General features: G+C 33.5%; 2 protein-coding genes across 2 annotated transcripts; one reads left to right on the forward strand and one right to left on the reverse strand.

The window, feature by feature from the left end:
* Positions 1-18: 18 nt before the first annotated feature.
* On the reverse strand, positions 19-545 carry LOC132307073 (histone H4). The gene has a single exon (XM_059804735.1). It carries the CDS (start codon positions 464-466, stop codon positions 155-157), a length of 312 nt encoding a protein of 103 aa, XP_059660718.1. The 5' UTR covers positions 467-545; the 3' UTR covers positions 19-154.
* Positions 546-11,843: 11,298 nt separating this feature from the next.
* Positions 11,844-12,904, forward strand: LOC132310260 (uncharacterized). The gene is made up of 3 exons (XM_059808450.1): positions 11,844-11,968; positions 12,162-12,324; positions 12,431-12,904. Exons 1-3 carry the CDS (start codon positions 11,844-11,846, stop codon positions 12,569-12,571), a joined length of 429 nt encoding a protein of 142 aa, XP_059664433.1. The 3' UTR covers positions 12,572-12,904.

The following is a 12,904-nucleotide window of genomic DNA, read 5'->3' on the forward strand; positions in this document are numbered from 1 at the left end:
ATAATTATTAAAAAAAAATTCCCAACAAAATAGAACATCCATAGCTTCGAATATAAAATGTGAATTGCAAAACATTAAAACCTCTAATAACAGAGCAATTCAAAGGAAATATAAACAGAGCTACAACGATAGATCAAAAGCCCTAAAACAGAGACTACCCACCAAACCCATAGAGAGTCCTTCCCTGCCTTTTGAGAGCATACACCACATCCATGGCCGTCACCGTCTTCCTCCTCGCGTGCTCCGTGTAGGTCACAGCATCACGAATCACATTTTCGAGGAAAATCTTGAGAACACCACGAGTCTCCTCATAGATCAGCCCAGAAATCCTCTTCACACCACCTCTTCTAGCCAATCTACGAATCGCAGGCTTTGTGATCCCCTGAATGTTGTCCCTCAACACCTTCCTGTGCCTCTTCGCACCTCCCTTGCCCAAACCCTTCCCTCCCTTTCCACGACCTGACATTTTCAGACCTCCTGCACCGATTGATATTTCTAGGGTTTCGAATTGAGAGGAAGAACTGACGCGATTTAGGGTGTGTATGGTGTTGGTTTGGTATTTATGGATAGTGGGAATTTTTGAATTCTATCGTTGGTTTAATCGTGGTCGTTGGTTTTTGTTGTCATTGTACGGCTGAGAATGACTATCCGCGTTTAATGCGTGAAGTGGATATGATCCGTCGATTGTTCTTTAATCGATGGCACAGAGAGCACTCGGACTGTGCTTTCTCGTAGACAGAGAATAAAAGGTCGAAAAAGACGTGGGAAAGTTATTGGCGGTTTTAAAAAATAAAATAAAAAAGTTTTTGGCGGTATTTTTTTTTTTTTATAGGATTAAAAAATTATGTTTTTAAATTATACTCCGCAAATCACTAAAATCAGCCATTACTACGTTTAAAAATAGAAAGTTAAAATTTACCATTCCATTGCTTGAAGGTTCATATAGCGTACAACACTTTGTTTTGATTGCTGCTTAACTGCCAATTGCTTTGGCACCTTCACTTTGATGTCAATGGTGTTCTTTATATATAGCTGAAATGTAGTGCCACTTCCTTTTTGTATATTATACAGTTCTAATATACCTCAGTGGCCTTTTTATCCCACAACCTTCTGTACTCTGTAGTCCTCCGCATGGGAAAATTAACAAGAAATAGTACTTTCTTTCAATTATTATTATTATTATTATTACTTTTTATTTTTTATAGTTTATAACCAATGGAAAAATGGTCCTATATTGTGCAGCTAGAATTAGTGGAATTAGGATTCAAAAGTGTTTAAATGTTGTTTCTACTATGTGGATTTATGTGATTGAACTCCGTCTGTGAATTTCAGGGAAGACCAACTCCACATTGTAAAGTTCTTTTTTTTTTTTTTTTTTTTATTTTTTATAAAAATGTATTAATCACATTGTAAAGTCTTTCAAATGATCCAAGTTGACTTCAAGGGTTAAATTCTAAACCACATTCCTCTCCCTACAGGTTCTTAAGGGATTGGCTTAATATCTTTTTGAAGAAAGAAGGTGAGTAGTATTTCTTTTGCTTTTGATGGCGTAGATATTTACTTACCAGGGCAATTGTAGTGTTGAGATGGAAATTTGGAATGGTACCGTAGGCGTTTTTGGGATAGATCATATTATTATCTGCATAGGTTTTGGTTGGAACCAGAAGTTTTCCCCTACTTTATGTTGTGGTGTTCTTTGTTCTAAGTAATTTTTGTTAAAGAATATTTGCCTTAATACTTATTTAGAATCTAAATAAATACTTGGCAATGAGTTCAATCTTTTTAATTTGCACGGTTTGCACCCATTAGATGGACTGTTTTCATTCAACGTCGCAGCATTTTGGGGTCTCCTTGTGCTGAAAGTAAGCAATCATTGCTCATTTCAATTCTTCGCATGGTACATAGACCTCTGCTTAGTTTCACTGAAAGCATCTTTCAGCTGCTAGACTTGGATGTCTTGTTTCACTTGGACTTTAAACTGCTTTGATTCGTTTGACCTATAAACTTGATATAATCACAAAAAATGAAGCATAAATTTCAAGCTTCTCTTTAATTTACTACTCTTTAATCGATGTCTGCTCCACATATTCACTTTTCCTTAAAATTGAGTAGAATGGCAGCTGGGATTTTGCAACTGCTATTGTTCCTCGATGAGGAAGGAAGTGGCACAAAATGGACTTCGAGTTGTTTATTGAACTACCCTGTGTGTGTTGACTTGTTCAGCTTTATAGCTTAATAGGCATGCATCAAAATAGACGATGAGTGTTGTTTGTGTTGGGAAATATGCAAGTTTTAAAACTTTTTGAGTGATTTTGATTCATAAATCTTGATTCATCACATAGAGACAAGTTTTATATAAAAATAAAATATGATGTATTATTCAATTAATGGATTGAATACTTACATCAAAGGTCTGAGTAAACCTTTAAATCTTTCCTCTAAAGTGAATGTTCTCTCACTTATTGTAGATTCCTTAGCAAGATGTCTTCTCCTTGGATCTCCATCTTCTTGGTAATTGTTTTGCCTTTAGAAATCACTTATAAGCCTCCATGAATGACCTTGGAAAATTAGACTTGTGGAAGCCTCCATTAGATGAGAACATAGACCCTAATTTTCTAGAGAGAGAAAATATATTCCTTTTTCCTTCTCATAAAAATCACTCCTAAAATATACATAAACCATGTATATATCTAAGCAACATAAAGATAAGGAAAAGGAAACAATAAATTTTTCTCAATCTCTAATTCACATGTCTCAAATCTAATATGATTCCAATATCAAGTTGGGCTATGAGTGAGAATCATTTGGGCTTATTATTTTATTGGCTATAATGAATTAATAATTGGCCCGATTCATGGACCCAATTCAATTAATTCATAAATTAATTTATACTCCACTAAAAGAAATTAATTGAACTCCAATTAAATAATAAATAACCTCTAAGTCAATATTGCACTTTGACCCCTCTATGCATAATTAGTTATCGGATAAATAAAGCCATCAATCTGACTACTTAATTAATATATTTATTTTGGTACCTTTGATTATTTCTGGTTCGATCACAATACAACATTTGTTTGACAAAAATAATAATTTAAATAAATAAATATATAATAAATCATTTTGTCTAAAAACACACAAAGGCCTTCGAATTTACTTTGTGATCAACCATAATCAATACAAAATAAATATAAGTAGCAATGATACAAATATTAAAAATATAACACTCTAACTATTAATTATATAACTACCCAAAGTGTCGGTCTAAGGATCTCGAAAAATCCGCCGAACAAATTAAAGTAATTATTAATTAATAAAAGAGTTTATAATTTTCTCATACTTAAGAGTCAAATGCCATGACAGTGATAGGGAGTAATTGCATACGACGGCTTTCGCAATATATCTCAACCTAACGCGGATCCAGTTCAAGCCTTAATTAATTATGAGTTCATCCATAATTACCGACTATGAACCATTTATGATTACTATTTATATTCATTTATTGATCGCTATCACATACATATATAAATATCTCTTGTGATCAAGTAGACACTATCAATTCTATAATGAATCGAAACATAATATATTGAATTCACCAATTGTATAAAATATAAATATTTCAGAAACGTCATGAACTTATGTCACTTTAATCCAAATAGGAATTTGCTATACCAGGGCATATAAATCCCAACAGCTCCCGTTTGTCCTCATAACCAATTCAAATTGCATATAACTCCAATGTTATCCAGATGACGATCAAAATTATTAATCAATGACACCTTTGTTAATAGATCAATAAAGTTGTGTATGCAATATTTTAGCCACAAGTACATTTTCTTGCCGGATAATATCATGTAGAACATAATACTTCCTCTCAGTGTATCTTGTTCCTTTATGGAACCTTGGGTCATTGGTTTGGACTACTTCTGCACTATTGTCGCAATATAGCTCTATAGGCAGACTAATGTGCTCCACAACCTCTAAATCAGTGAGATCAAACCAAAAAAGCTTATTACCGCCTTTAAGGTTGCAATGTACTCCACTTGCAGGTTTAAGTCAGCAGTTGAAATCTGCTTAACAATCTACTAACTGATTTCCCTTCCATTGAGTGAACATACATTAAGTCATGAACCTCATAGTATCTACTTCTGATTGAAAATCAGAACTAGCATACTTGACTAAAACCATATCATCACATCCATAAATGAGTATGATATCATTGATTCTCCTTAGATACTTAATGATATTTTTCACAACAGACCAGTTATCAAGTCCAGGATTGGACTGATATCATCTGACTATCCCTATAATGTAGCGGATGTCCTGTTTGGTATAGACCATAGCATATATAAGACTCCCATATGCCAAATCATATAGTTCCAGTCTCATTTGCTCAATCTCCTCTGCTAGTCTTGGAAAACTACGTACTAGAGAGAGCAATCCATATCAATAAAACAAAAACTCATTCTTTGAGTTATGCATACCAAACCTGGTCAAAACTTTATCAATGTAGGATTATTAAGATAAGCCTATTTTCCTTTTAACCTGATCTTGCAAAAGTTTGATCATAGGAATATAGCTTACATCTTGAAAATCCTTCATTTAAAAGTAATTGAACAACTACCTTTTTATTGATGACAAAACTTCCACATCATTCAAAATGAGTAGGATGTCATCAATATATATAGGATCAGAAAAATAATGACATTCCCTTGTACACTCATGATTTATTCACTAAGAAATCTTCTGGTATCTTTTTGTAGATTAACTTGTCTTCCATAGGTATCACCCTACTAGAAAGTTCTACAAGATCCCAGAATTTATTAGAATACATAGATTCCAACTCTGATTTCATAGTAACTCGCCAAAACGATCTGTATCCATATCGGTTCACGCTTCCGTGTAGCTTACTGGGTCCAACTCATGTTTAACAGGGATGTCCATAATGGTCTCACCTAAAAACATGTTTCTGTCGGATTGGATGATAATCCTCCCACTACATCAATGTACCGATGCAAGAATCTTTGTACTAGATGATGCTGACGCATCAATAGGGAATTCATATATTATTCTCAATCTCTATAATAAGTGTGTTCACATGTGGTACATTTGGTACTCATACCATATTCTCTAACCTTATGCTACTAGGTATGTAATTCATAATATAATCCTCCTATAGATAAACAGTGAGTGTAAACAATCAACTTTTATCATTGAGATCATAAAATAATCCATCCTAGTGCATTTAGAGTAGCTATCAAATCTATCATGCGTATGATCTGTTTCCAATTTACTTGTCTCTATCAAGCGCACATGTGCAAGACTACCCATATGTGCATGTGATTCAAACTAAGATTTAGTCAAAAACGCAGCTCAAATGGTATCCTTGAGACAGACTAAGATGGAATGCAGTTTATAATGCGCATCGATATCATTAACGCTAAACTTTTAAATGAAAGAGATAATGTAGCATAACTATTCATAGATCTAACCATGTTAAGCGGAATTCTGTTATTCCTATTTGACACCTCAATCCATTGAGCATCAATTGCGGAAAACTGGTACACAACACCCTCATTGACCATATAGCCTTTGCACTATCCCAAGAAATACTCATATACACGATCAGATCGAAGTGTTTTGATAAGTTTACCTAATTTGTGCTCCTCATCAGTCTTGACCCTCTCGGAATATACCAAAAGTATAAGACTTGTGTCGCAACAGGTAAATTTATCCAAAACATGAGTAATCTTGCTTGGATGTTCATAAGACCACACGTGTCCGTGTGTACCGACTCCAATTGTTCTTTATGTCTATTTCATTTGGCTAATTAAGCCCTTAGAGTTATCTATCCTTCAAAACATGATTCGTTCACAAGTTTGGTTTAGGGTCATCTGCCTCACTAGGTAATAAACCTTCTTTGGCCAATCTTTTAGTCTCATTTTGACTGATTACAACTCAAAAAATAGACACTAAAAATACAATGAGTCAGGAATAACAATTTTTCTCTTAACATTCAATCTAGAAGATGCAACATTAGTTTCTACATTCTACAAATCTTAAGAGTTTGTGATTGTAGTATATTAACCATCTTTCAATGCACCAGAAGCAATTGCATATCTATTCAATTTTATAAAACCAGTTTTACAAAATAACAATCCAGTTTTTATAAATCACAAGTGAAACAAGAATTAGATAGCGTCTAACTTCTGTGCATAAAGATAGTTCTCTAATACTAATATCCTCATACTCTCTAATTTCATATGTAATACTCCCACTGACTTAGGTACAACCTTGACATCAGGTCAAGTACAAATATATATCCATATCATCGAGGCTTCTGGATTCCTGAAATCCTTGCAATGAATTGCAAACATGTTTAGTGGCTCCAGAATCTATCCATCAGGAATTAATAGATACAACCACGTAACATAGCTCAACGACTAAATATATATATTTTCCTATGCCATGTCATTACTTAGACAGTTCGTCCTTGAGTGTCTTAGTTAGCAGCAAAAGAAACAATTTCCTTCGCCCTCAACATACACTGCCTTATTCCCGTTAACCTTTTGGATACCCTTGTTTTGTGCTAGCCTAATCCTATTATCATCCTTCTTCTTTGCTTTGCCCTTCCACTTAGGCCTAGAAGAAGATAGTATAGACTAGGTTAGATTGATAAGAACACCCAAACTTTTGATTATCCCTTCATCTGTTACCAATTCTATAAGAATATCAGCGAGTGTGAACTCAAACTGATTCCTTATTTAGTTTACTCTGAAAGAGCCAAACCAGTTTGGTAACAAGGCAATAATCATGTCAATTTGAAACTTACCACGCAAGTCAGTCTTATTGATCTCCAGCTAATTTTAAATAATAAACAATCATTTTCCAAAATTCGATTTCATACTGGAGTTCCTTAGGTTATCTTGATGGTATTCAAGTCTGACATAGTACTTTGGCATACTCTCTATCTAATTTCACCAAAACATCTTATTGACATTTAACATGATACTTGAAGAAAATAAAATACTGTAAATGTTAGCTTTGGAACGTATTCGAGATAAACTCTAGAATATTGTACCAAGTCATATCATTTGTCTTATTTCACTTATTCAAAACATTAATGTTCTCTTGGGTATCTTAAAGTAAAAGGATTAGGTTTAGGATTAGTAAATACGTTTATACCCTTATGTTGTGAATAAAATATCTAAGTTCATTTTCCAGTCAATATAAATGAGGTCCAAAAAAAAATATTGAATATGTAAGCAAACAGATAAAATGGATCAAACATAATTAATCTGAATATAAATGCATTCATACAATATGCAAGGTGAATTATTAATACTATCATGCATATTTAAAATTAAAATAAGTTTGTTAACCACATAATATAATAAATCTCAATATAATAAGAGATCATTATCATTATTGGTAAACAATCCATTTTAATTAATGCGAGTCCCTCAACGTCGTAGCATAATAAATCATACCATCAATATGTCAATAACTTATCCTGATGGAGGAGTTCATTATTACTATTGTTGAGATTCATTTGCTATTAAGCAAGCACTTCCATTAAAACAGTATGTGGGTCCCTTAACCACTGCATGAAAAATCGGATAACCAATACGCCAATAACTTATTCGGTTGGTGAAGTTCATTATTGCTATTGGCGGGCAATTCCCATCATCTCCATATCTTTTAAGACAATGCATTGTCTATTTATATAAAATGATTCCCGATTATGTTTAGCCTTTCTAAAATCACCTAGTGTAGACCACTCCATTGGGGAGCTAACACTATTGATTTTAGATTGAGTGCATAACGTTATTAATGCTCCAATGAAAAATAAAACATTAAATATCTTGTCATTATAATCTAAACTCTTTAAATCATGCGTATGACCTTGTTTTTAAAGATCTAATTACAATGAATATTTAAGATTTTTATTTTCATGAGACAACTATTCGTGTAATATTAAGACTCTTCAAATCATGCGTGGGCCTTATTTTTGAAGATCTAATTACAATAATTTTAATAATGAAGACCATGGGGTAATGTATAAAAATCCCCGCTCCCACTCAATTTTTAATCATTAATAATTAGGGTTTTGAATTTATTCATTTACATGATATAATGCATGCAAAATGCCTTGATTTTAATCCAATTAAATTTAGAAAATATTTGGACTTTAAATGATTCACTAATATTTAATTTGAGGCACATTTTAAAAATAATTTACAAAAATAATTTTTCGTTTCCCAATAAGTACCCTCAAATTAATTCGTAATCAAATCCAATTAATTTTCATAACTTAATTAATATAAATTAAGTCATTTAAATAAATATCATGGATCCAATGCATGAATAATAATTAATTAATAATTATCTATTCTATGCATTTCATATATCACATAAATAAATAAATGATTGACAAAAACTAATAAAACGGCCAATGAATTTAGCTTTTAACATTAAAAACTAAATAATTATTAAGTGTTATATTTATTGCACCCCATTAAACTCCCACTATCTTTAAATAATGGAGAATAATTTTAAAATTCACTTTGGGGTAATAATTCACTCTTTAATGAGTGACAACCGCACAAAATAATTATAAAAACAAGCCTAGAGGTATACCGTAGGGTCCTATGCACTTGGAGGAGTCAAACCAATGTCCCAGCAGGTCCCACGCACACACATGCGCGTCTCACGTGCCTGGAGAGTGACCAGATAGTGTGCACGCGCCACCACGCGCTTAGGGAAAGAGGAAGCGTGTGGAAAGGAGTGCCACGCGCTCGCACGCGCTCAGACGCCCTTGATGAATGGGCTGGCGCGTGGCACGCGCTGCCACGCGCCATGGGGCGCTGAAATGGACTGGCGCGTGGTCCTCACGCGCCAGTTAATTGGAAGTGCACTGATAGCACCTTATGTGTGCTGCACCCAATAATTTCCAGCCGCCATCCTTTGATCCTATGGTCAATGATCCGAGTGCACCGCATGTAAGTGCACCGCGCCGCACCGGATCGACAGGCCACCTCCGGTCACTGCATTCGCCGCCGGCAGTACCCGGGTCGCCGAAAAAATCTAGAAAAAATTCCAGAAAATTAAATTAAGCCCCAAAAAATTCCAGAAAAATTCCGAAAAAATTCTAGAAAATTGTTGAAGCCTAATTTAACCCTTTTGGACCTTCTTGAAGCTTCATAGCATTCTTTGATGAAGATTACATGGCTTTAAATAAATTTACAATTTGAAATACAATGGAAAAAATTAAATTACATCATTGAACTTTCAAACGGCTAAATCAAAGCCTTAATTACATTCATCCAAAGATAAAATTACATTCGAAAACCTATAAGCTTCATCCATGGTCCAAACACACATCATCATCCATTCACAATTATACATACATCATCATGTATCAATATATTAAATCATACATCAATATATATATATAATTTGGATCCATGATGATGATTTTGATAAAAACATGATCTCTAGAAATAAATCAAACCATGCTCTGATACCACCGTTGGGAAACGTGCAAGTTTTAAAACTTTTTGAGGGATTTTGATTCATAGATCTTGATTCATCACATAGAGACAAGTTTTATGCAAAAATAAAATATGATATATCATTCAATTAATGGATTGAATACTTACATCAAAGGCCTGAGTAAACCTTTAAATCTTTCCTCTAAAGTGAATGTTCTCACTTATTGTAAATCCCTTAGCAAGATGCCTTCTCCTTGGATCTCCATCTTGTTGGTAATTGTTTTGACTTTAGGAATTACTCATAAGCCCCCATAAATGACCTTGGAAAACTAGGCTTATGGGAGCCTCCATTAGATGAGAACATAAACCCTAATTTCCTAGAGAGAGAAAATATATTCCTTTTTCCTTCTCATAAAAATCACCCCTAAAATATACATAGACCATGTATATATCTAGGCAACATAAAGATAAGAAAAAGGAAACAATAAATCTTTCTCAATCTCTAATTCACATGTCTCAAATCTAATATGATTCCAATATCAAGTTAGGTTATGAGTGAGAATCATTTGGGTTTATTATTTTATTGGCTACAATGAATTAATAATTGGCCCGATCCATGGACCCAATTCAATTAATTCATAAATTAATTTATACTCCACTAAAAGAAATTAATTGAACTTCAATTAAATAATAAATAACCTCTAAGTCAATATTGTACTTTGACCCCTCTATGCATAATAAGTTATCGGATAAATAAAGCCATCAATCCGACTACTTAATTAATATATTTATTTTGGTACATTTGATTATTTCTGGCTCGATCATAATAAAACATTTGTTTGACAAAAATAATAATTTAAATAAATAAATATATAATAAATCATTTTGTCTAAAAACACACGAAGGCCTTCGAATTTACTTTGTGATCAACCATAATCAATACAAAATAAATACAAGTAGCAATGATGCAAATATTGAAAATATAACCCTCTAACTATTAATTACATAACTACCCAAAGTGTCGGTCTAAGGATCCCGAAGAATCCGCCGAACAAATCAAAGTAATTATTAATTAATAAAAGAGTCTATAATTTTCTCATACTTAAGAGTCAAATGTCATGACGGTGATATGGAGCAATTGCATACGACGGCTCTCGCAATATATCTCAACCTAACGCGGATCCAGTTCAAGTCTTAATTAATTATGAGTCCATCCATAATTACCGATTATGAATTATTTATGATTACTATTTATATTCATATATTGATCGTCATCACATACATATATAAATATCTCTTATAATCAAGTGGATACTATCAATTCTATAATGAATTGAAACATAATACATTGAATTGACCAATTGTATAAAACATAAATATTTCAGAAACGTCATGAACTTATGTCACCTTAATTCAAATAGAAATTTGCTATACCAGGACATATAAATCCCAACAGTTTGGTCAGGCTGGTGATGGGGTTGATTGTTGTTAGAAGCATCAGCTCAAGCTGATCTCACAGGCTTTTTCTTCTCTTGATTTTGCTTATACTTTACTGTTGTACTTCTGTTTTTTTGGTTCAACAACATTTCTCCACTATTTCCCTTCTCATTTTTTTTTTGCTTATAACAAGTTAGGACTGTGTGTGTTATGGTCCATGTATTTTTGTTGGCTAATAGTCTGAGCTTGTTTAGATGCATGCCTAATTTGTTAGGCTTAACGCCTTGGCCCTTGTTTGTACAGTTTTCTCATTCAATTCATACAAGTAAATACATGGACCTCTTGTATTCTCTTTAAACTTGACAAGTCATAACTGTATTGTGTATAAATTTGATTATGTCAAGTAGATACAACTAAGTACAAGTTATTTTAAACGAAAATTATAACTGAACAGATGAATTATATTTCTTAAATGCATTGAAGCTATGTTCAATGTGTAAGGAATTAGTGTTTTGAAATTAATAAAAAATAAAAAATTTATTTAAAATTAAACTAAAATTTTCTTCTATTCTAATTTTAAAGAATTAACTTTATGCAACATTATTTTATAAATTTTATGTGCTTCAAATTCATCGAATAAGATAAAAATACCGATAAGAATTAAATGGAATATTTCGAATGGAGGGAGGAGAAGCTATTGATTAAATGTGTTGGTCGGTATCCCTAAAAAGAAATATGGTAGCAAATAAGGTGGCAGCAGTTAGCTGCTCCGAGCATGCATGACGTACACGTGTCAATGAGCTTTGCTACGTGTTCATTAAACACATCTAGATAAGAGATGGTAGAAATGGGCTCAACTTCATCTAGTGTCTCTGACTCTGCTGTGATCCGATACACACAGAGAGAATATCAATGGCGTCATTGTTGAGCCCAGCATTCGCATACACGGTGGTTTACGTGAAAGACGTAGCCAAGTCCGTAGCTTTCTACGCCAAGGCATTTGGCTACACCGTGCGTCGCTTGGACGAATCCCACAGGTATATCATCCATATATATTTATCTATGCTTCAATTATGTACCTACGTTCAATTATTCATTCATTAATAGTTTAGACCCGGCCAACGATAAGATTGTTTTATTGTGATCAAACCAAAATATTAAAACTGAAAATATGGAAGTCGGCAATGCTTTGATGATTGATTGAAAATGTGTGGTCGGTGATGTGATCAGATGGGGAGAGCTGGAGAGTGGGCAGACCACCATAGCCTTCACACCTTTGCATCAGCACGAGACGGATGATTTAACTGGTGCGGTTCGGATCCCACGGTCCGGCAACGAGAGGGCCCCAGTTGAGATTTGCTTCGCTTACCAAGATGTTGATGCTGCCTTCAAGGTACGTGTGTGTGTGTATATATATATATATATATATATATGTTTTACTATATTGTTTGATGTGACTGGAATGGAAGAGCTGTAACCGTTTGATCATTGTTGATCAGAGGGCAGTGGAGAATGGAGCAGTGCCGGTGAGGGAACCAGAGGAGAAAGAGTGGGGACAGAAGGTGGGTTACGTTCGTGACATTGATGGCATTGTGGTGAGGATGGGAAGCTATGTCAACGAGCCACCATCATCCAAATAAAATGGACTCTCATTATGCTCCTTTTTTTTTTCTTTTTCGAGTCAACGTTTTTTTTTGTTGAATTTGATTGGTGAATGTAATATATAAATGAGTTAATTTGAAAACTCTAGCTTTTCATGCTTGCATCATCGTTTATCCAATTCATTTAACGTTGTGTTTGGAACCATTTTCATTTTTTAAAAGAAAATGGAATTTGAAAGGATTTGAAGAAATTATTACTACATTATAAAATTAGAGAAATTTGTAAGGAATTTGATAAGTAATTACTTTAGTTTACCAAAATTACTCTCCTACAAATTCCTTTCAACGTTTCAAGTCCTACAAACCAATTCC

The sequence above is a fragment of the Cornus florida genome, unplaced genomic scaffold (assembly GCF_030987335.1).
Source record: "Cornus florida cultivar Cherokee Brave unplaced genomic scaffold, ASM3098733v1 CherokeeBrave_3.0.0_Hap2_Chr05, whole genome shotgun sequence".
Lineage (NCBI taxonomy): Eukaryota > Viridiplantae > Streptophyta > Magnoliopsida > Cornales > Cornaceae > Cornus > Cornus florida.